Consider the following 25128-nt stretch of genomic DNA (forward strand, 5'->3'; position numbering starts at 1 on the left):
CAATCGGCCGCGAGCCGCAAAGCCACACAATCAAATCGCTGTTATCGCTGGCTGTGACACTGAAGAACTGACATTTCTGACAAGCCATTTTATCAGCTGTTTATGACACTATGCAGCTGTATTTCCGGGACGAAAAGCCAAAGTTCATATTCAATTTTATTTTCTCGACGTTGGCTATCATGCTTTTATATGCAAAAATGTAGCCTGTCTTCATTATCAGTTTTGCATTATCTGTACCACTTGACAGCTGTGTGACGTTCTGACGTTTCGTGTCGGATTTGTGAAAGAGGTGGATCGCCAGCTTTTTGTTCGACACGAAGATAAAAACACTCAATTAAAATATCACATATCGTGTAATTAAATCAATGAAATTGTGTTCACAGTTTTGATTATGAAACCTTTAATAGATTTCGATGAGTGCCTCAGAGATTCGCCAAAATTTCGGTAATTAATTGTACCTAATCAATGAAAGTTATTCTTGTTATGATAGAAAGTGAAATTCATACGTGCTGTGTGTGTTAAATATTTGTGTAAGAGTTCCTTTTTTGTGTGTGCAGAGAACAGCTGGAAACGGAGGAGGCGAGCATCGACGGCTTGGAGTTGAAGCTCGATAAAGTTCTCAAAGCATGTTCGGTTATGATAGAATCAGGAAAAACATACATGACTCATCGAGGGTAAGCTTGTAGTGTATATTTCTTGCAAATGCATTGCTGTGCAGTCATCTGAGACTGTTATATCATTGAATTGTTCATTATGGCTGTGGGAATGCTATTCCATAATTAACAATGCCTTTGTGTATGCCATAGACTCCCAAGACAGCTCTATAAAAAAAGTAAATACTTATGTTATCAATAACAAGTAATGCTGATATGATTACAACATTACTATTTTAAAAGAAATTTAATATCAAATGTTTCAATTAATTGCCTAATTGTAAGAGCATCCTAATTTATGTTTTTTTGGGCATTTGAGACTTAAATTCAATAACATCAATATTATTCAATTCTAAACCAATTATTACAATTTGTCTCATTTTCAAGCGGAGCGTCTACTATACATTTTATTCACGTTACATCTCTAAAAATCAGTTTAAATTAATTTTGAGTTTTTATTGTCTATTCAAAATTGTGTAAATATTTGTAGTGCTTTCACAAATGCTCTATGGGATCTGAGTGGTTACTTCTCGGAGGACCCCACGGTGATAGCCACGCTGAACCGGATGATCCATGCACTGCAGGAGATGAACAAGTTCCACTCCATACTTCTGGACCAGGCCTCCAGGACTGTACTCAAGAATCTCACAGCTTTTATTAAAGTGTAAGTCCACAATTGTTTTGTATTATTGATCTCTTCTGCACTTGGGTACGTGACAAGAAATCAGTTTACCTAGGTAAACTAGGGATTACACATTTGTTGCCACAGTAGTGTAATTTATGCATTAATTTAAGAAAAGCTTGGCTTATTCAATTTTGTAGATCTGTATGCTGATGAAAACATATGCAACATCTCACCCTAGTCTTATCTTTAAACAACTGTTTATTTACAGATTCACTTCTGTCAGTTCTAACTCTTGTTCAAGCTGATGTAGCTTTATTTGACGTTCATAAGCGCATTGTAATATGCCTACTTGAATAAACTATTTTTTTTATCTTTTAAGCATTTGGTACAAATAAGCATGTGTCTAAAAACTTAACCACTTGATTAAAGTACAGAAAAGGGTAAATTACAAAGGGTATGGTGACAGCCCCACCATATAATTTATACTGAGATGACATCTGTCAGCGTGCCCTTCCTGTTTGAAAAATACTATAATGACAATGTCTTAACCGAATTGACTAGCCAATCATTTTGGCTAATCATTGGTCAGTTTAACTGTAAACTTGTTTGACTTGCATTAATGAGCTATAATTAGATTAGGTTTCCTTGAAGGAAATGTTTACCTAATGGTGCAATGACTCATGAATGGGCAGCTTTCATGTTTACATGTGGGCTTAATAGCTCATTTAGAAAGGCACTTGAGGCGTTTTTTGTTTATGTTGGATTTATAGACTCATAATAACTGTTTATTTTTGAAATACTACACATGATCAAAATTGGTTTTTATACTTTAAAATAATAATAGCAAAGTCTATTTTAAGCATTACAGTTTAAAATGTTTAAATTAAGAACTTTTCAGCCATATAGAAGGAAATACTACGGATTAAAATATCTGCGATAAGTTATACAGTGTAATTAAATTTACAAGACCATGACACTGTATTCAAAATTTAGTTCTAGTCTACCCTTAGGTAGTTTCCAAATCTTTTTATGACAGGATATGAACAAAACTGTTAATATAAGTATGTGTATCTATATCACAAAATGATAATGTGGGATTACACTAAACCCAAATAAACTAGGTATTTTATCAATGTTCATTACGCACATATGTACACATTTTATTTTATTCGTTTTGAGTAAATTAGCAACCACAAGTGATTCATCATTATTGTGATAAAAAACTGTAATAAAAATACAGACAATATCCTATTGTGACCACATGTTATACAACTTAATTTGTTCATCAATTATTTAGTTACCTAATGATATTATATGCATAATAATTATATTTAGACTCAAGTTTCCGTTTTGTTTCAGAGATATTAAGGGTGTGAAGGAGAGCAAGCACCATTTCGACAAAATCTCAAATGATCTGGATATAGCTTTAAATAGGAACTCACAGGTGAATAACATTGATTATCAACTTAACCTATAAAACTCCATGTAAATACTATACCTAACTATTGAAAAAAAAAATCATTTTGCAATTTATTCCCTGTATATATTTTAAGTTAAGCATTAGAATTTTAGATTGAGCCTACATGTTAAAGTTACCACCCAACCACATTTAACACCCCCCCCCCCCTCCCCTGTTTGTATTTACACCCATTACCACCAGTTTCTCCCTTTTTTAGTTTCGGTATATAATAGATGTTTTCAAATAGATGTAAGTAATATCATTTATTTTTTAGGGAAATTTACGATGCAATACTATGAGATGGAAAAAGACCAATAGAGGATCCTTGACTTTGCCTGTTAGTTATATTTTTTATTTATTTATGGCGTTATTCATAAACGGCTGCTAACTTAATCAGTTGATGATCGTCGTTTGTCCCTATCTGTCGTTATGACATAGAGAGGGACAAACTACCATCATCAACTGATTAACTTAGCAGACGTTCATGAATAACGCCGTTAGTATATAGTATAGTGACAAGTAAAAAAAAACCGGCCAAGTGCGAGTCGGACTCGCGCACGGAGGGCACATCAACAAAAAATAGAGCAAAAAAATCGTGTTTGTTGTATGGGAGCCCCCCTTAAATATTTATTTTATTTTATTTTTAGTATTTGTTGTTATAGCGGCAACAGAGATACATCATTTGTGAAAATTTCAACTGTCTAGCTAACGCGGTTCATGAGATACAGCCTGGGGACAGACGGACGGATGGACGGACGGACGGACAGTGAAGTCTAAGTAATAGGGTCCCGTTTTTTACCCTTTGGGTACGGAACCCTAATAATTACTATTTTAAGTTGCATAACCTTATAACTATTCTGTTAGAATTCATCCTAACTGCTAACCCATGATTGTGCTTCATTATAAACAGTATTAGGGTTTAAAATCCACATACCTACACTTTCCGCCACTAATACCACAAATCCGTTTAAGTAAACGCTAACTGTTAATTAAATTTGAACTCTATTGCCCAGGTGTCAAGACACAAACCCACCGACATGGAGGAGGCGATGAATCTCTTACTGGCCACTCGCTCCTGCTTCCGTCACACAGCGCTCGACCATGTCCAGAAAATCACCATGCTGCAGGCGCGGAAGCGCCACGAGATATTAGCCACTGTGAGTTTATTGAATTTATACTTTATTATCTAGGTGTCAAGACATAAAACCGCTAAAAAGTGCCACGAGATATTGGCCACTGTGAGTTTATTGAATTTAAACTTTATTATCTAGGTGTCAAGACATAAAATAGCTGACGTTCAGAAGGCTGTAACTCTTTTTCTGGCCACGCACTCTTGTTTTATATGTTGCTCAGTGCTCGATCACGCCCGGAAAATGACTATAGTCGCGAAAGAGGTATCAGATATTGGCCACTGTGAGTTTATTGAATTTAAACTTTATTATCTAGGTGTCAAGACATAAAACCGCTGACGTTGAGAAGGCTGTAACTCTTTCTGGCCACGCGCTCTAGATTTCGGCACATGTTGCTCAGTGCTCGATCACGCCCAGAAATGACAATAGTCGCGAAAGAGGCGTTAGAGGAAAAAAAATCAGAAAAATTTCCTCGTAAATGGTTAGTCAAAAAAAGTAACAGCTAATCCTAATTAATTGTAAAGTTAGGCTAATGTAGATGCTGCTGTACGCACCTATAAGCGGTAACGTCGTACATCGCAAATATCGCAATGTTCTTAAGCGGTCAAATTCGGAACACGGTCTTTCTTAGACTTCAGTTTTACACATCTTATACAATCGATGTTTCTTTGTTTATAACTATTTTTTTACTGATGTACTTCAACATAATAGAATTGCAACGAAGACCGGTAACAGCAATTAAGTAACAATAACTATCCGTCGATTGCTATCTCAAGGTGAAGCTATGCACATTCATTCACGACTTTAGTCATTAGGTACTATTGTATGTGACTAGTCGTATATCTTATTGCAAGGAAATAAGGTCTATCAATGGTCTTAAGTATTTTTATTAGTACACAGCTTAGCTGTTAGGCATGTCGGAAAACGTAATAAATTATCAAGAAAAGTGCGAAACTCATATTTTTAATGGCAAGGTGCGAAGTCGGTGGAGGAAGAAGTGGCGCTGATTGTCGCAAACACACGTAATTTTATAGAATGTCGCATATAAATGCTAGCGGCAGTCGTTGGAACTAATTGTACTCCACAAGATTTAACGAAGAAAAACCAACAAAACGGGGGAGGCACCAGTCGTGCATTTAGCGAATATAAATTGTGCACGAAATATACTTAAAATTAATGTGACAATTAATCGAGTGGGTATAAAATCCTACAGGACTGGCGGGCTTGTTCCTTTATATTTTTCATACAGCTATGTATTTACTACCTTTATTCGTCTATGTCTGACAGAAAACGAGCATCAGGTAGTTAAAATCTGAATCAACTTGCGAGCTAAAATATAAGTTGCTATTGTTTAAGTAATTTAAATTAGGCATTGTCTGTACAAGAATTTCATTCCACTAGTAGTGCCGACACTGTAGCTTGTATAGTCAGCGTCAAATAGATAGTGGCGGCCGAAGTGGCCAAATATATCATAACACACCATACCATACCATATTACCATAGAAATAAAAATGTGTATCGATATATTAGGTCACTTTAACCGTCACTATCAATTTGATTTGATACTTACAGCCTGTATTGCACTTAGCCTTAAGGTGCGATAATTGAATTGATACCGGACGCTTCATAAATATTCATATGAGTTGAACTTGTCCTGCGCGTATCGCGTATGTAACCCACCGCGTGTAACATGCTAGTATTTATTTATACTTCACACCCATCGTTGTACTCGCAAAGGAATGATACGAGTATATAATTACTTAGCCTCCGCCAGCAATTTCGTCCGAATAAATAAGACGTCGTTAAACTGCCAAGTTTAGTACTCCTACTTCCCTCATTTCGACCCATTGGGAGTAAATACTGGGATAAAAAGTATCATATGCTATCTTTCAGGCTATAGTCTACCTCTGTACCAAATATCATTCAAATCCATTCAGTAGTTCTTAAGTGATTGAGGACCAAAATAGAAACACAAACTTTCGCATTTATAATATTAGTAGGATGTTTTATATAAGCCGTGTCTTTACAGCTGCCTGCAGCAGCCTGTAGGTAGATAATATGTTAGGATTATTTTTCCAAAATATATGTCAAGGAAAAAAAAGTTACTTAATCTCCCGTCTAGGTCTGTTTCCTAACATCAAACTATGCTTGTTTCAGCCGTCGAGTGGAAACATTACAATGTTGTATTCGGAATTCCGTATCTATAAATTACATAAACTAACGTTTGCGGACTCGTTAAATATTGGACAGGTAATAGCACTGTTTGTAAATGCAGTAGGTTCATACGGACTTCTGAGTATCACTTTAATTATCCTCATTCAATGAACTTGGTACGACTATATTAAATATGGTTGGTCGAACCAATTTGTCAGTCAGTAAGAACCAACCAGGATAACTATACTCATCCTTTTCTTTTGGGTGCTAGTACTAGTGTAAGACAAAGATAGTATGATTCTCTCTATGTTTGAAATAAGACAGTCCTTTGACAAACTATAAATTACAAACGTAAAGGGGCCCACTGATTAACAGTCCGCCGGACGGTATCGGCCTGTCAGTTAGAACAAAAATTTGACAGTTCCGAACAACTGACAGGCCGATACCGTCCGGCGGACTGTTAATCAGTGCATGGGCCACTCAATATCGTCAGGAGACAAGCAAAAATCACTAATTACTATACAATATTTAAACAAAAATCAACCTTCTTTTCGTACTAATATGGTTCACTATGGCTATGAACTTGTGGTGGTACTTAGTGACTTTTGCTTGTCACCTGACGATATGTAACTGTTAAACGGTTACCAAAAAAGTGCAAAGTTGGGCTCATAGTCGAATGGTTTAATTACTACAACTTGCTATTGTCCGTGATTTTGCTATGTATATGTACGTGGGAACATCCTATCCAACTGCGCGTATCGGCCACAATTACATATGAATAATCATGTGTCTTCAACTAATATAGTATCCGTACGTTACTTCACGCGCACGGTATAGTCATAGCGGAGTATTTACAGTGACACCAATGAATTTTTTTGAACGTACGTATGGACGAAATATCATTTGATAATGGTATGGTGCAATATTTTCGAGCGATGCGATATATAACAAATTTAACACATATCAGTGAAAGAGTAAGGATCAAAGTCAAATGGCGTTCTAACAGTTTTAATCTTCTGTCGAAAGATGGCAGTAGGTAAATTAACGGTGGCTACATCATTTACCATAACAATACCTAACTCTTTTTATTATTACACTCTATTATCTTTGGTACAATCATCATCATACTTTCCTGGCCGGTTTCGGCCACGGCGACTGGGGTTGTACTAGTTATTGAGAGCGACGATCGTGGGCTCTTAGTGGCTGACGTAGCCTATCTTTGCAGTGAAAGTACGACCGCACTCACCGCAGGCCAGCACCCCTCCGACGCAATTGTAGTTGATGACCGCAGGTGGTCGGGCCTTTAACTCGTCACGCTTTGCGTCGAGTTCCACTCGCCTCTGCTCTTCGAAGGCTTGCACTTTTGTGCTCACTGTATGCCTCCACTTCCGATCTTGTGCCGAAGTCTCCCAGTGGTACAATAAAGTGATTAGTATTACTACTACTACTACGAGGAACATATTACGAGTATTTATTCGCTCCACCCTAGATATAGTTTAGAAATAAATTCCTCCATATTCGTGCATAACGTGCGCCCCGTTGAAAACTGACCAGGGATGGGCCATTGTCTCATTATCATTAAGCTAATAGTCGCATGGTTACGGAAAGCTACAACGCACAAAGTCAGGCACAAGTCAAGACACTTAAATATAATTAATATTTGTTTTGTTAATTTACAAATAAGTACACAAATATTTAAAGCCCCACTTAGAGCTGTGTGGATATAAACCTGTCCTTATCGATCGTTATCCATTCGATGCAGTAATTTCTGTATCTATGCCAATACGAAATATATTATCCGTAATTGTTTACCTACATATATTACACACACTTCCGCCAACGATACCATTATCTAAACACAGCCAATTTACTTTCCAATACTCGTATTTGTTTTATAGAGTGCTTGCAAAATCAATTTTCTTGCCATCATCATTAAGTTTATTTTTATGTGGATGTCGTCGCAAAAAAACAATAGTTTGAGAATTTCATTCAGATAAGCTTATCCATAACCATTGGGTAGTTGCAAAAGGGATCTTGCTGCAATGGTTATAAAGTCTACATTTAATACATCTTCAATTGTGAAATCTGTGAATGAAGATTTGACAAGGTGAAGAACTTGAAAGTATTCGATATCGTCAATGGAACCAATGGAACCATGTCACAATGTTGCATCTCTGTCACACCTGTATTAAATTGAGGGATAGACACAGTCGACTTTGAAAGGATTATCGTTTCGTATCGATGATCGCTGTCACGATGTCATATCGCGTATTCGCGGTCTCAGTCGTAATTGTACAATAGTACGGAGTGTTCTATTGTCGAGTGCGTCTTTATAGTGCAGTGTTGTGATCCTTTGGAATAGTTGCATTTTGACATATATGTGTGTGTAAATTTGATAAGGATTTGGGAAAACCTTCACAAATATAGGTTTGGTAATTTTCTTAAGAGTCTTGAAAACTTCACACGCGTCGGTTTTGTTTATTTTTATGTGCGAAGGAAATTGCTGTCTTAATATATGATTTTATTGATATTAATTAATCATGTTATGGTTTTTATATAAGACTTGTTATACATATGAAACAGCCGCAAACCCCTGGCTTTGCAATTTGGTTGCGGTTCGCAAATACCTTACAGAAACTGAGTTTAAGTTGCTAAAAGTGCACTTGTGCAACTCATAAAAACAAAAAGTTATAAAAGAATTGTTTAAACATTTAATATCCTAAGATATTATGGACATATTTTTACAAGGTTTTAATAGCAGGTTTTAAATGTACACAACTAGGTATTAAATTTTATACACATTAAAAAAAATACATTTTATGTTAATTTAAAATTAAATTGATATAAAAATGAATAGTTGCGTTGGACATCGCAATTTAGCAAATTTATAGAATGGCATTATCCAAATTTTTACAGTTTTGTATGTTTAGTCGTATTTAGTTAGGTACCTATATTTTATATAAAATAAATCCCTATTAAGAAATGGTTTAACTTATCTTGCAAGATAATCTTAACTGAGCAATTGGAACGTCCGTGCGTCCATCGCAAAAAGGTGTGTCAGATACTTTTGCTCCTTTATATCGTGCCATTTTATATTGTATTTGATTATAAAGAATCTATGTTAAATTCATACACAAAAAAGATGACCTAGGCTATATCATGATATAGCCTAAATCACATATACATATATCACCTTGTATGATTAGTTTTTAGCAATGACCTGTATTTGACTTGCTAGATGTAACGTTCTTTTGTTACTTGGCCAAATAAAGAAACTTGAAACTAGGTTCAAAGATGAACGTATAAGGGATCTCTCCCATTCACATCGACCTTCATTAATCCTACGTGCATATGATGTAGGTGCTTACAAATGGCCCACAAATAGTGTATGGACTCACAGTTACTCACGAATACGTCTGCACGTACTTGTTTGTCATATTATGACTCATAGATTAAAGATAATGTAAGCAAACAATTAATGTTTTTGTGCGAAATATGTGTTTGTAAGTAAAATTAGGTATTTTCGTGTCCTAATAAGTTAGTATAAATTCTTGATCCGATGCGAAGAACAATATCTTCAGAAAAAATGGTAAAAGTAGCCTTTATTTTCTTTACCTGTCAGTCTGTAGATACCTACCTTACCTTCACACAATTACGGGCGAATTTCTTTATACAAAAAATCAGGGCAACAAAATAAATACATAATAATGGGGAACTTTCTTTGATAAGTATATGAAAATCATATTGGCACAGGGGCAAAGTGTCAAAAATATGTATAAATGACCTTATTCCCACACATTAAGGTAGTATACATATTTTTGGCACTTTTTACGTGTCCAATTTTTAACATCTTGAAGTACATTGTAATGTTCATTGGGCCTTACTAGGCTAAAATAGTATATTTCTCTCTTGCCACACTATGCCCAGTGATCAATTGTTTTCCGATTACAATAACTATCTCGTAGACCGAGCTTAGCTCGGAAAACATAATTACAAAACTCAAAAATGCGTGTTTTCCCAGAGATAAGACCTAGTTAGATCGATTTTTCGCCCCAGAAAACCTCCATAAAGCAAGTTTCATCGAAATCGTTAGAGCCGTTTCCGAGATCCCCGAAATATATAAATAGGTATACAATAATATAAGATAAGATATAGCCAAGTCCAGAATGCCTACGTCGATTATACAGATTAACACGGTCATACAAGGATTAATAATCTTATTTTTATGTATCTTTCGTCAGCATTTCGCATTTGACGCGTTACTATTCCCCTATGGCCTATATCGCCTTTGATGACCATACATTGTCTTGTTGCAGTTCCTGTCGTACATGCAGGCGTGCTGCACGTACTACCACCAGGGCGCGGACTTATCCGAGGATCTGGAGCCTTTTCTCAAGACTACCGCTGAAGAGGTACTTCTACATTAAACAATACAATACAATACAAATCCTCTTTATTGCACAACCTCAATAAAACATTTAAAGAGAGACACAAATAATACATGAAGACAGAGGTAACAACAGGCAGTCTTATCGCTAAAGAGCGATCTCTTCCAGACAACCTTTAGGTAGTGGAGAAATGATTATCCTCCTGAGTAACACTTTAAACTCTCGCGTTTTGTACACATATTCCTCCTGAGTTCCAGAAAAAATGATCTGTGAACTATAGTCAGCATTCAGCATTTTCATTTAGAATATGTGCAATATAGTGTACGTAGGGCTTTGCGTGGTCGAACTATTCATGATATATTTTTACGGCTTACTTCAACAACACTCATACTATACTCAGTACCGTTCTATCACATCTACATGATTTGCAAAATAACTTAACACTAATTACGCGTCACATTACCCAAGTGTTATACGGACTCAAGAAAGCATACGTCTAATTATCGACTAATTGGCACAACCAATGTTATTCCAACTGTCTAATTGCAATTGCAGGTGTCAACAATGCGTAACGACACCAAAATATTGGACAAGGAGATGGAGAATCGGCATACGATTGTCAATAGTAAGGACAGTGTGTTACCGAGCTGTAAGCCCCCAGATGGGAACTGCAAAGATGGCCTGCTTAGTACGCCTTGCTTGAAAAGCTTGCCCAAAATGCAGGGGTATCTTTTCAAAAGGACTTCAAACGCGTTTAAGACATGGAATAGACGCTGGTTCTACTTATATGACAACCGATTAGTCTACAGGTGAGTTTGTTTCGTAATTGTAGTGTCGTAACGGTAAATGGTTGCATTGCAGCGGTCCTTGTAAATCAAGCTAATAATTTAATTGGATCGCGTTGCATTTTACGACCGTAAAGCCGACGATACGCGTAATTATAATGAATTGGAAAATAGAAACTTAACGTGAAAACAGTGTAATGTGTTTAAAATTACTACAAAATTGCTATTTGCGTTTCAGTAATACAAGTATCTTATTTGATCTAGATACATTTGTAATTAACTAAAGAAAATTACTTAATAACTTCTGCAGATGTATGCGGCTTGTGTCTACTGGATTATCGATCTTAATGGATTGCCTTAAGGTCTTAATCTTTCGCTTATTTCGGCGACGAGGTTTCGTGTTTATTTACACAGATTCGTACTAAATGTAACTAATCAGTTAAAACATTTCGCAACGGACAAGGCCGGGGTTAAGTCCTCGCAATGTAGGTCATTGGTCGTAGTCGTGGAACTGACGAATTAGCATCGAATATTCAATTTACAATTCTGTATTTTTTTGCATCATTGTATTTAAATCTATTACCACGGAGAAGACGCCACTCTCACTGAAAAAAGACGGCTGACTTTAGTTTCGAAATAACAGGAGTATTGAAACTTCGAGCTATTTATTACTAGCGGCCCGCCCCGGCTTCGCACGGGTTTTCAATTTATACATAAACCTTTCTCTTGAAGCACTCTATCTATTAAAAAAAACCGCATCAAAATCCGTTGCGTAGTTTTAAAGATCTAATACATAGAGACAGGCAGACAGCGGGAAGCGACTTTGTTTTATACTATGTAGTGATAACAGTGTATGTATAACTATGGGTTTGTTTTGTTTACATTTATTTCTATCCCTAAAAAAAGAGAATAGTTCTCAATTGCTCCACTAATGAAGCTTGGTTTCGCTGTTTCACTTCCTCCATAGACAAAGGATTATTAAGACACGTATAGTGCAGAATATTGTATCTTAAACGTTTGACAACCTTGTTACATTTGTACCTGACATGTCTTAATATTTCATAGTCTTGATTTATGTGAAATAATTTATTATTTTGCCTATGCGAAATAAGCGCAATAATACGGCTTGACCGTGACCTATAACCTATTTGTTTGTAGGAAAAGGACGGGAGAGCTGAATGTGACAGTGATGGAAGAGGACCTACGATTGTGCACGGTGAAGCCGGTGCTCGACGGCGAGCGTCGGTTCTGCTTCGAAGTGCTTTCACCCTCCAAGTAAGTATTACGTTACCAACATCGACACTGTTACTTAATACCAAACCTTACTGTAAAGACATAAGGTCCACTAAATTAGTCAAGGTCCATTAAATGGTAGGACGGCAAAGAAAACTTTGGACCTATGTTTGCTGTTACTATATAAACATTCTTTATGCTGCGGCCAGATTTTATGAAATATTAGCAAATTACTTGCCAAATTTTGTCCACAGTTTTCTAACACGAGCTATACTCAGATTTTGTATGGGTTAGGCCCACTTGCACCATCCCACTAACCCAGGGTTAAACGGTTAAACCGTCAACATAGTGTCAAATTGTACTGGTAACCATGGTTTACCATGGTTAACTCCAGGTTAAACCGATTAACCCCGGGTTAGTAGAATGGTGCAAGTGGGCCTTAGTGTTTCTATTTGTGTAATTTGACTGTAACCTTTCTAATTCAAGGAGCCACATGCTACAAGCGGATTCCGAAGAGATGCTCGCGTCTTGGATCGCAGCTCTACAACACGGGATCCGGTCTGCCATACAACAAGGCCGCAGCCGCGATGACTCGAGAGTCCAGCACGACGCACCTTCTCTGGAAACCATGCCTCCTGGCATGAGGAAGATCAGGTAAAGAAACCATTCCAGGCAAAATTGTTACACACAAATTGTCAATTTGTCACCTAGATTGACGATTCGTAACTTATCTGCCATTAATTTCAAAATATTTCCTATAAGTCCCTTAAAATGTAGGTATAAGTTTGCAAGTCTTACCTATCCAATAAAAATACCTATTTATTGCTCTCACATAAACACCATTCGGAAAAACAAATTTAGCACAATAGTTTAACTAGGCTTACTACTTTCGTACAAAATGGTTATGTTTTATTTATTAATGCGAAATAAATAACAAATCGTGTAAAAACCTAATTTTGCATAAATGCTGTTAAGATTTGTATTTACATTTCACTTTGTACTTTTGTTATATGAATAGAGAAGATTTTTTATTCGACAAGACCTATTTTAACTCCTATTGTCGCCAGCATCCTTGGTACAATGCCTCAAGGGCCTATTCTAGATATAAGCTAGTTTTTAATTTCTTTTAGTAATACCTGTATATATCTTGTTTGTAAATAAATGATTATTTACCTTTTAACTCTTCATATTTGTTTGTGCAGGATATGGGAGCAACTGCTAAATATTCCCGGCAATAACTTCTGCTGCGACTGCGGTGGCCCCAACCCGCGCTGGGCAAGCATCAACCTCGGCATCACGCTTTGTATTGGTACGTCACAATAGGGATGATGACACATGTTGAATTTTATAATAAAATCTAGTAAAATAGATAGCAAACGAGCAATTTATCACAATAATGTGGATATTAAAATAAAATATTGAAAAATTGCAAAAATACAGGACCTGAAAGTTGCAAAATTTAAGTTTTTTTTTTAACTTCCAAAAACGATAAAAGTAAGGGTACCATATACATTTCATCCAAAAAATTAATGTATAGCAACTATATACATAAACGCAATATTTCACCGACAAAAACGCAATTTTCGTGTTTTGTCCATATGTACTACAAGATGGGCTCCCAGAGACCTTGACGTCACGTTCCCTTACCGTTTTGTTTAGGGCGTTTCGCGAGTGAAGTGCGACTGTCGGCCTTTGACTACAATTTCTGACTTTTGTGTTACTTTAATGCAATGGGTCCCATATAGACATTTGATCTTAAAAACAAACCCGATCGATTGATACCGTAAATGAAAGCCTATGCACATATCCTCTAGACGCCCAGAGACCTATAAAAAGGTCTCCTGTTCCATTCTAATTTGAACTCTGTGTTGACAAAATAAAATTTCATTTTGCTTGGCAAGGTTTGACGAATGGGCGGCTAGAGGGTATAATAAGTAAAAGAACCTTTACTGGTCAAGATTATTAACCCAATATTCGTATCTGCGAACGTTTGGCCTCGTATAGGTAATTATTTGTTAATGGATATTAAATCACGTGTACACCGAATATAAAGAATTATTTCTTTTAAAATGTAATGTAACAAATTGAAATGCCACTTTATGTGCATTAGAAAAGGTTGAAATTTAAAGTAGAATGAACATTTTATTGTACATTTAACATAACATGGAGGTCGTTCTTTGGAACCATAGGCGCCATTTCACGCCTAAACGGTTTAAAATAGTTCCATTTTTACTACAACAATAGGGTATTTGACCTTATTTAAAATAAATCATTTTACACCATGCATGAAATAAAGCACCAATAGTTTATTAGAGAAACGTAGACATCAGTTATTTTTAGACACAATTTCTATTTTAAAACCCGGATAAAACTATAAAGAGTAGATAATTTGATTGTGACGTCACATGCTAGTGTTTCATATAAATTCCATAGTAGCATAATAAATATATTAGTGTTCCGTACAAAACTTTGTTTTTTAAGTTAAATTTAGTTTGTAGTTAGTTGTAAGTGTATGGACTCAAGGTCTGAAATAAATGATTTTTATTTTATTTATTTATTTATTTATAATCTTTTTGACAGTTCGAAAAAAGAAACTGATTTGACTAGTAGTCAAATACCCTATTAGATCCGCTTTTAGTGGATAATGTGTAAGTAAGTATCGTAAAAGTTTTAATCACTATATTATGAGGACAGTTTCATAGACACTTCTATTCTCTCCAGAATGTTCGGGCATACATCGATCTCTTGGAGTACATGTCAGCAAAGTAAGGTCTCTTACACTCGATGATTGGGAACCTGAAATAATTAAGGTATGTGCTTTATGAAGGACATCGTGCAATTTTCGTTATATGTAGTTATGTTTAAATTAAATAATAGTTGCGAAACCCAAGGTAACAGGAAGTTATCTACTGTATATTCTATTTATAGTTTGTCAAAGGACTGTCTCATTTCAAACATAGACAGAGAGAATCATACTATCTTTGTTTTACACTAGTACTAGCACCCAAAAGAAAAGGATGAGTATAGTTCTGTTCCTATTTACTGACAAATTGGTTTGACCATCTATATATTAATTTTGTATAATTTTTTTCTTGTTGAAGGTTATGGCAGAACTGGGCAACAAAATAGTGAATTTAATCTATGAAGCTAACACAGAAGGGACTACTATCACTAGAGCAACGCCGGATTGTGAAACGTGAGTTGTCATCTAATGAGTATTAGCATAGAGAAATATAGTAAGACAAGAGTGCTCACTCCATACATCAGTTTTGGTTCAACAACATAAGACTTTCCGGTCGGTGCTACATCTATTGTCAACTAGCAGTACTGATAATTCCGCTACTCGATGCTAGATGTCGACACTGAAAATAATAGTCTTCTGGTACCAAAACTGATGTATGGAGTGAGCAAACTATACTGGGTCAAGCAAAACTTGTCAGGCAAAAAAAGGCGCGAAATTCAAATTTTCTATGGGACGCGTTATCCCTTCATGCCTACATTTTTCAAATTTGCCGCCTTTTTCTACTGACAAGATCTGCTTGACCAAGTATATGTATTTTTTTCTCTATGGTATTATTTAGAAGGCTTTAAAATGAGCCGATAGAGGTATTCGTAATCTTTTCTCGCGTCACAATTTTTGTTGAGGCTTTGTATCCTAACGGCGACAAACGAGTGTAGTTCCGTTTGTCACCGTTCTCCTTTCGCTTTCCGTACGTCCATCTGTCTAATCTTGCAGAGGGGTATATCTCATGCGTAATGCTAAGGAAGCCTCGAAATACTAAATGAACTCGCAGTCAACAGTACAGTCAGCTGCAGGGATAACTGACCCCCCTGAATAAAAACTTTTTTGCATTTGAGTATTATACCATAACACTGACAATCCAACCTCTAGACTGAGCTTAGGCCAATTCTTTCATGAAACCGATGCTGCCAAAAATACGGGGGTGCGGGGGGACGAGGTGAGCGAATCCCGTGCCGTGATTGGACCAATCACGGCACGGGATTGACTCGAAGATGGAGTAACGCTACCGTATGTGTGGCAGAGGGGTAGCGCGACTATGCTATGCTATGTCTAGAGGTTGGATTGTCTGTGTACCATAACCAATGAAGCATCACCGTTGCCTTACAGCGCGGTACGCGAAGCATGGATCCGCGCCAAGTACGTGTCGCTGTCGTTCGTGAAGGACATCACGGCGGCGCGGCTGGACGCGGACCCGGGCGAGCCGTCGCCGCGCCGCTGCCGCAGTCGCTGGTCCGTGCGCCGCGCCCGCCGCAGGTCCGTGTTCTGTACCATGGATGTTGCGAATATACGCATCCGCAACCACGGAACTTGCGCATTATTTTCAACATCCGCATCCGCATAAAATCGATGCAGATGCGGATGTGGAACAGGTCGGTACAGGAACGTCTTAGCATCGGCGTAAGTGCTAGACTGCTAGGTAATTTAGTCATTAACCAAAAAATCCTATTAGAAATGAGCAGTCAAGCGTGAGTGGGACTTAATGCACGGAACCCTTGGAACGCGAGTCCGACTCGCACTTGGCCGGTTTTCTGAAATAAAAATTACTAAAATGTAATATTTGGCGTTTTTTATGTACCTATCTTGACATCCGCATCCGCGGATGTGAGCCTTTAAAAATCCGCATCCACGGATGTCAAAAAATCGGCATCCGCAACATCCCTGTTCTGTACTAACGTAGAGTAACTTCTGTTACTAAGGGCTAGTTGCACCAACCACATTTGACAGGATGATCAGCGTCAGCCGGTGCGCCCCGGCGCTTTACTATCAAACTGTCCATACATAAAAATTTAGCGAATTTTTAAACGTCTCTGCCCACTACACCGTATCATACCATGACCGTGCTATGAACGTGTCAGGCAAAAAAAATATCTTTGTATTAAAAAGTATGAGACTATGCCCACTAGCCCGTTCCGTCACCGACCATACCCGTAGCGTGCCATGCACGGACCGTCAAAAATTGTCGGCGAGGATATTTTGCCGGTGCCGAAACGCTACGTGCATGGCACGCAACGTTGCCAGTACGGTGCGTGCAGGCGGCGAAACGGTGAGCATACGGGTTATAACCGCGTATGGTGACAGTTCTAAGCCCGTTATAAACGTATTGCCGTATCTGTTGCTCGCTCTTGCCAGTATGAGAACCATTCGCTCGCTCTTTCTGACGAGTCTGGCTCTCGCGAATAAAACGCGGGTACTAATGGGATGAAACGCGGATGCTACGGGGATTATAGGCGGATGCTATGGGGATGATACGCAGTTACTACGGGCACTTAACCCGTTATGCACAGATATGAAACGATGTAGACACGGTGTAGTGGGCATAGTAGTCCGTGTAGCGTTACATTCCGTGCCTGATACGTTCATAGCACGGTCATGGTATGATACGGTGTAGTGGGTAGAGACCTTTAACGATACGAACAGTTTGGTGCAACCGACCCTTACACTATTTATGTGGCTAGTGTCGGGCATTTCTGTATTACGGCTTCATCGTTAGTGGTCATAAAATACGAATTCGTGCAAATAACTTGGCGTACTATTCAAGAAACATCGAGTAAAATATTTATTTCATTTGTTCTTGTAAGGACTAATTTGCTTTACAAGTTACACGCAGTTTTGATGTCATTTTAAATAATGAGATTTTAAAGCTCTTAAATAAAAACTTCTAAGGCTGGTTTTAATGTCACGCGGACCGTCCGTGTGGATTGCCAAATTGTACGAGAAAGCTGTCTACGCGGACGATCGTCCGCGCGAACCACTCTAAAACGCTCCCTGAACTTAATACATATTGGGCCGGTGTGGAGCGATCCGCACGGACGGTCCGCGTGACACTAAAACCAGCCGAATGTCTACCAAAGATACTAAAGGATCAAATTAAACCACGATATAAAAATGCTAAAACATATTACTTATCAAATCGTTGCATTTCCAGAGTCCGTGCTCCGCCAGCAGTCCCGGAAACGATTCCTGACGAAAAGAGCGACGCGAACAGCAACACCAGCGGTAACTTATACTATTATTTGTCAAATCATCTAATGTATTACTCAATATACTATTTAATTTACGCGACGGTTTTTAAATTAAAAAAAAATGCGGTAAAATTTGTGTAATTGATTGATAAGTAGAATTGAATCGATGCAATTGGAGTTTGCAAGCTTGTTTCGATTACAAAGATCCGATTCGCCTTATTATAGAATAAAATAGAATACAATACAACACCAATAATGTTAAATAATAATTATCACAGATTACTAACAGCAAGCAACACTCTTAACAAAATATTGATGCACTATACCTAAATATGACTTTGTGATAAGGTTTTAGAAATGTCCGGCAATATTCTAGACGTTGGTACATATTTAAAACTTCAAACTTCGTTATTTCGTTGACCAAAGTGATAAATGTTACAGTTATTGCGATGACGTACGAAAATGTGATTTAGTTTGAATTATATATCAGTACCTCGGAACCTTACTATCCTCAAGCCGTTCTGATCTTGCCTATTTTTTTAAGTTTTTTCAATGGGCAAGTTTAATACTTTTTTTGTATAATCTAATATTGAGAGACCTTATTTTATTATTATTTATTCCACCAGAGAGCTCAACAAAGTCCGAATCGGGGGAAAACAGCCCGGTGCTACTCATCGGGTCAGAGTTGGCCACCGAGCGGCAGGTCAATCTCACCCTTAGCCTGCCTTCCGACCACGATTCTACTGAGGGCGAGGACGAAGATGACTTGGGTAAGTAAGTCTGAAAACAGTTAGCTTAAGAGCCCATCAACGTGCACACTAGCGCCACTGCTAAATAATCGTGATTATTTAAATTTATCGAAAGATATTTAAAAAAGGGGGCCGCTACGTACTGTATCTTGTATTAAAGTACCTTTTAAATACATCAAACTAGTTTCTATGTTGCTGGATTCGTCAATCTATGCGTCCAAAGTTAAAACGGCCGTTTTTGTTTTGCGTTCATAGAAATCATAGATTGACGAATCCGGCAACATAGAAACTAGTTTGATGTATTCAAAAGGTACAAGATACAGTACGTAGCGGCCCCCTTTTTTAAATATCTTTCGTAAAATTTAAATAATCACGATTATTTAGCAGTGGCGCTAGTGTGCACGTTGATGGGCTCTTAAGTTCGAGTGGACGCTCGAAGCGGAGCGTTCGGCGGGGCGTGCAGCGTGGCGTCGGGCTCACAAGTGAATTGAGCAGCGTGCACTAAGGCCGCTCCTGCACGTTTGCATTTTGTTTAACATGCACGCCGCACGCCCCGCCCCGCCGCACGCCCCGCCCCGCCGCACACCCAACTCAAACGTCTACTCAGGCCTTACACTAAGGGCCAGTTGCACCAACCACATTTGACAGACTGATCAACTTCAGCCGGCGCGCCCCGGTGCTTTACTATGAAACTTTCCAAGCGAACTCTTTAACGATACGAAAAGTTTGGTGCAACCGACCCTAAGAGGTTGGGGCTGCTATCTTATCCTATCCTATAGTGTATCGCTCACCGGCCGCATTTACGCTGGTGTGACACGGATGCTCGCATTTAGCCGGAGTATGCGTCCTAAGTCCCTCGCACTGGTTCCAGAAGCGGAGGAGATCTCGTCGCTGTCAGCGCAGGCGGTGCTGTGGCAGGCTGCGCGCGCGCACAACGTGCCGGTGATGCGCGCGGCGCTGGCGGCGCGCGCTGACGTCAACGTGCCCGGCGCGCGCAGCCGCGTGCCGCTGCACAACGCCGTGCTCAGTGTACGTATCCGTGTACAAGTGCTAAAAAATATCGATCGCTGCTGGTGAAAAAGGTACGGCACATGGGCAGGCCTATGGAACTCTCCGCGCGAGCTCGGATTTATACCTACGATTCTATTCCCGTTCACGGTAGAAAAGCAAGCCAGTTAGTTGCCACACGCGCTCACGCAAGCACGTCACCGCGCGCCGCACTGACAATTTTTACGATAGTTACAAGCTACGTAGGTACTTTACGGTAGTTACTTTAATTAAACATGTAGTGTTTATTACGACAAATGTACCTATATTTATTAGATATCTATTTGAAATAGGTAGCTAACTTGGTAAATGATCATTTTATCGACAGTAAGATCTTAATTTTACACCGGAAAATAGGTACTCATTTATGCTCTGGTTATTTTATAATTACCTGTAATCATGGGTTCTCTATTATTTTTCTTTATTATGTAACATTAATATATATATCTGGTTTTAAATTACACGAAGTTTTAAAACTAATTCTTGCTGGGTTCATTGCGTGGTTTATAAAACGGCGTAAACACTGCGGTCACTGCAGGGTCATATGACCTTTTAAAATGAGTATTTTGCAAACACTAACCTAACCTAACGCATAAACGGAATATTATAAATTATTGCAACTTAACTTGCTTAAATGTAGTTATTTAACGCTATGCTGTTATGCATATACTTTATGGCAAGTTCTAATGTTAGTTTGATCAATCGAATTAGAGACCGGTCTTCACACGTATTAAAATTTTTAAGCGTCGCGTCGGCAACCCTAGCGCTGTGCCGGTGCGCGCGGTGCGGGGAGCGGTGCGCTGAAGGTCACTCCATTGTATTTTTGTGTAGGTATCAAAACGGTAGGTATTTTCTTTTTCTTTGAGAGATAAGTATCTGTTCGTAAGAACTATTATATAATCTGTGACATGGGCATGTGGAATGCAGCTGTTTTGTGGCAGAAGGAGATACCACCCAACAGACGAATGTTTCAGGGGAACGTGTCGCCATATTCCAAACGCATCAGCGCCTCACTTTATCCAACCGCTAGTGCGTATAATCTTAATCGTCACCGTGACGAATGGCACGGCACAAAATTGTATCACTCTCTAAAAAGTTAAGGGTGCCAATATTAATGTTTCTATCATATTTTTTATTTCGTTTTCGTACAGGGTTCCGTGATGGCGTGTTCGTTCCTGCTGCTCAACGGCAGCAAGCTGAACCCGCAGGATGAGGACGGCAAGACGCCGCTCCACCTCGCCACCGAGGCCGGACACACCGCTCAGGTAACATGTCCACCTTATCACAGGAAACACTGGTTAGGGTTCCGTACCCAAAGGGTAAAAACGGGACCCTATTACTAAGACTCCGCTGTCCGTTCGTCCGTCCGTCCGTCTGTCACCAGGCTGTATCTCACGAACCGTGATAGCTAGACAGTTGAAATTTTCACAGATGATGTATTTCTGTTGCCGCTATAACAACAAATACTAAAAACAGAATAAAATAAAGATTTAAGTGGGGCTCCCATACAACAAACGTAATTTTTGACCGAAGTTAAGCAACGTCGGGCGGGGTCAGTACTTGGATGGGTGACCGTTTTTTTGCTTGTTTTGCTCTATTTTTTGTTGATGGTGCGGAACCCTCCGTGCGCGAGTCCGACTCGCACTTGGCCGGTTTTTTTGCTAAGTGTAAGGCCTGAGTGGACGCTCGAAGCGGCGCGTTCGGCGAGGCGTGCAGCGCGGCGTCGGGCTCACAAGTAATGTGAGCAGCGTGCACTAAGGCCGCTCCTATACGCTTGCATTTGTTTAACATGCACGCAGCACGCCCCGCCCCGCTGCACGCCCAACTCGAGCGTCCACTCAGGCCTTACACTAAGGCCGCTCTTATACGTTTGCATTTGTTTAACATGCACGCCGCACGCCCCGCCCCGGTGCACGCCCAACTCGAGCGTCCACTCAGGCCTTACACTAAGGCAATTCCAAAGTCTCTGAGAATGTGGCACTCTTGCATAATGCCGCTAGGCAGGGTCGCCATGTACGGACGGCGTTAGTCAAACAACAGCTTCGATGGTTTACTGCTGATAATATTAGGCAAAATATACGTTTAAATAAACGTGTATCATCTCACAACATGGCTTCGTCGAGGTTACTCTTTCAATTGCAACCCTGTAAATAGGCTACATGACTAATTTTCATTTATGGTATCAATCGATCGGGTTTGTTTTTAGGATCAAATGTCTATATGGGACCCATTGCATTAAAGTAACACAAAAGTCAGAAATTGTAGTCAAAGGCCGACAGTCGCACTTCACTCGCGAAACGCCCTAAACAAAACGATAAGGGAACGTGACGTCAAGGTCTCTGGGAGCCCATCTTGTAGTATGGACAAAACAAGAAAATTGCGTTTTTGTCGGTGAAATATTGCGTTTATGTATATAGTTGCTATACAATATTTTTTTGGATGAAATGTAAGGAATCGAATGGTACCCTTACTTTTATCGTTTTTGGAAGTTAAAAAAAAACTTAAATTTTGAAACTTTCATGTCCTGTATTTTTGTAATTTTTCAATATTTTGTTTTAATATCCACATTATTGTGATAAATTGCTCGTTTGCTATCTATTTTACTAGATTTTGTTATAAAATTCAACATGCGTCATCATCCCTATTGTGTTTATGTAAATGGCTGTTTATTGTGTTGTAGGTTGTCCTGTTACTGCGGTACCGGGCAGACCAGTCAATAGCGGACAACGAATCGCAGACGCCGCTCGACATCGCCGTCAGCCACGCTAACGCCGATATTGTCACCTTGTAAGTTTGAATTCACATTATTGAGGTTAAGAAAGACAAAGAGGTCTAGTATTTAGCACGATCCTTTTTCACGCATCTTGCAATAGCTTCAAACAGCGGGTCACGTTTTTATAGTGGTTGTGAGTGCAAAACTGATGCGTTACACGGGAGACGATAAAAATTGCAACCATTTTGTTACGATTATAAATGTCTGTAATCAACTTGGAGTCTTGTAATTTCTAAAAAAATGTGTGATGTAATATAATAAAGCCCAGTGCACTTGTTATGTGCACTGGGCTTTCAACACTCCATTTTAATCGAACTCGATTCCTTGGCAAAAAAATCTGGTAGTTTTTTCGAACTAAAAAAAAATTAACTACATTCAAATGTTCAAACCAAACTTTTTATCAACTCTCGAACCTAAGCTACTGCAACTGGGGTAGAGAAAACCTTCTCTATATTTAGCATTACGGAAGACTGTCTAGCTGTTGGCCATAATTATAAGAGGAATGATAGGAAATAATGTTACAAAATTAAAATTTACTCCATAGTTTTTTGTTCCGCAGGTTACGGCTAACAAAGCTGAACGAGGAAATGCGCGAATCCGAGATGTCGTCTAATGACGACACGTACAACGAGGTGTTCCGTGACTATACCCAGCTCGCTCACTCGCACCCGGAGCGGCTAGTGCGAGCGAGACACAACAACAACGAAGGTAAGTGACTGATAACGCTGAAGTCTCCGTTTCATTGGTCTCATTTCTAACGTTTGTTTAAAACAAATACAAGCTAGGTTTGGCTGTTAGTAATTAGACTGTGTTAGAATATTTAACAATTTTGACATTAAATTGATTGTTTATGTATGTTTCGATATTATAACTTTATCGCATTGCTTGGTTCCAAATTGGTATTTTGATTTAGTGACTGATGACGCTGAAGTCTCAGTTTCAAATTCGACACGGGACTTGTTTAAAAATGTATTAAAAAAAAATGTTATCCAAATTACAGCGGAAGTAGATGGCTCTGTATCGTTAGAAGTCCTGTTTTGAGTTCTTTTTTGTTTTATTTCAGGAGAACAGGCTAGCGAATGACGCAGCGGTGCCGCGCGGCGGCGTTGGCTGTGGTAACGACTGAACGGACCGGGCTTCGATTCCAGCCCGTTTTAAGGTTGGACTATGCCGTAGACTAGAGCATACAGCTTGTGGATTATGTACTACACTCAAACGTTCATTTAGTATTTTGATCATAACGACTATTAAAAAAAAAACAAATGGTTGAGGCTATCAATTCGCCTGTATGTTTGTTACTCGATAAATAATCATGAATTGATTTTGATGATTGTTTTTATAACAAGAAGTAGTAAACCTGTTTGGCAATGTACCCGATGTCGCGTATCGTGGTGGCGTCCACAAGGTTAAATTATGTATTTTCTCCATAGATCAATTTGGGCGATACATAAAATGGCTTTATAAATTTAACAATTAATTGTTCAGTTGTACCAGCCGTACTTTACATATGTAGCGTTTAGAACACAATTTCATTCAGTGTCATGTTATATTATGTATTACATTTTGTTTTGGTTGGTGGAAAACTAGAAAAAATACGAAATTATGTAGATTTACTCCTCATTTCTTCATTCATTCAGGCTTAAGGCCAGTGATATATTTTTAGATTTCTCAGTCACACATAACGCATCAAAGATTATTGCAACATGCAACTATTTCAAAATGCAGGCAACCTAAATATGCTTTAAACTAAAAAAAGTGTGCAAATAAACATAATTTCCTTTTTTTTCATTAGTTTGATTACATATTTGTAGAGTATAAATTTTATATAAAATCGCTTCTTATTTGTTATCAAATATGCGTTGTTGGCAAGATATAGAGTGTCCCTAGATTCTTGTCTCATTTCTAACGTTTGTTTAAAACAAATACAAGCTAGGTTTGGCTGTTAGTAATTAGACTGTGTTAGAATATTTAACAATTTTGACATTAAATTGATTGTTTATGTATGTTTCGATATTATAACTTTATCGCATTCCTTGGTTACAAATTGGTATTTCGATTTGATTTTCCATCTATAGTTCGTTTTTTAGCATTAGAAATAAGGTAAACAATCTTGACGTGTCTTTTTATTGAAAAACACGTTTTAAAAA

The 25128-nt window shown here is 38.4% G+C and overlaps 2 protein-coding genes across 2 annotated transcripts in view; both read left to right on the top strand.

The window, feature by feature from the left end:
• LOC134652897 (ESF1 homolog) overlaps positions 1 to 25128 on the top strand; it is a 273742-nt gene that overhangs the window by 151149 nt on the left and 97465 nt on the right. The gene's annotated exons all lie outside the window — the stretch shown is intronic.
• Positions 256 to 24224, top strand: LOC134652896 (arf-GAP with coiled-coil, ANK repeat and PH domain-containing protein 2). The gene is made up of 20 exons (XM_063508128.1): positions 256 to 444; positions 558 to 674; positions 1144 to 1317; positions 2638 to 2722; positions 3751 to 3894; positions 10338 to 10433; positions 10965 to 11218; positions 12353 to 12469; positions 12914 to 13081; positions 13630 to 13736; positions 15149 to 15237; positions 15529 to 15623; positions 16557 to 16703; positions 18376 to 18446; positions 19039 to 19182; positions 20033 to 20190; positions 21360 to 21473; positions 22889 to 22995; positions 23541 to 23689; positions 24045 to 24224. The coding sequence occupies exons 1-20, from the start codon at positions 392 to 394 to the stop codon at positions 24062 to 24064; spliced, it is 2409 nt and encodes an 802-aa protein (XP_063364198.1). The 5' UTR covers positions 256 to 391; the 3' UTR covers positions 24065 to 24224.

Source organism: Cydia amplana, chromosome 12, assembly GCF_948474715.1.
Source record: "Cydia amplana chromosome 12, ilCydAmpl1.1, whole genome shotgun sequence".
Classification (NCBI taxonomy): domain Eukaryota; kingdom Metazoa; phylum Arthropoda; class Insecta; order Lepidoptera; family Tortricidae; genus Cydia; species Cydia amplana.

Coding starts and splice junctions, on each gene's coding strand:
- LOC134652896 (XM_063508128.1), top strand. CDS start 392: ATGAAACCTTTAATAGATTTCGATGAGTGCCTCAGAGATTCGCCAAAA. Junction 2,723..3,750: donor CTTTAAATAGGAACTCACAG/GTGAATAACATT, acceptor TCTATTGCCCAG/GTGTCAAGACACAAACCCAC. Junction 18,447..19,038: donor CGCGAACAGCAACACCAGCG/GTAACTTATACT, acceptor TTATTCCACCAG/AGAGCTCAACAAAGTCCGAA.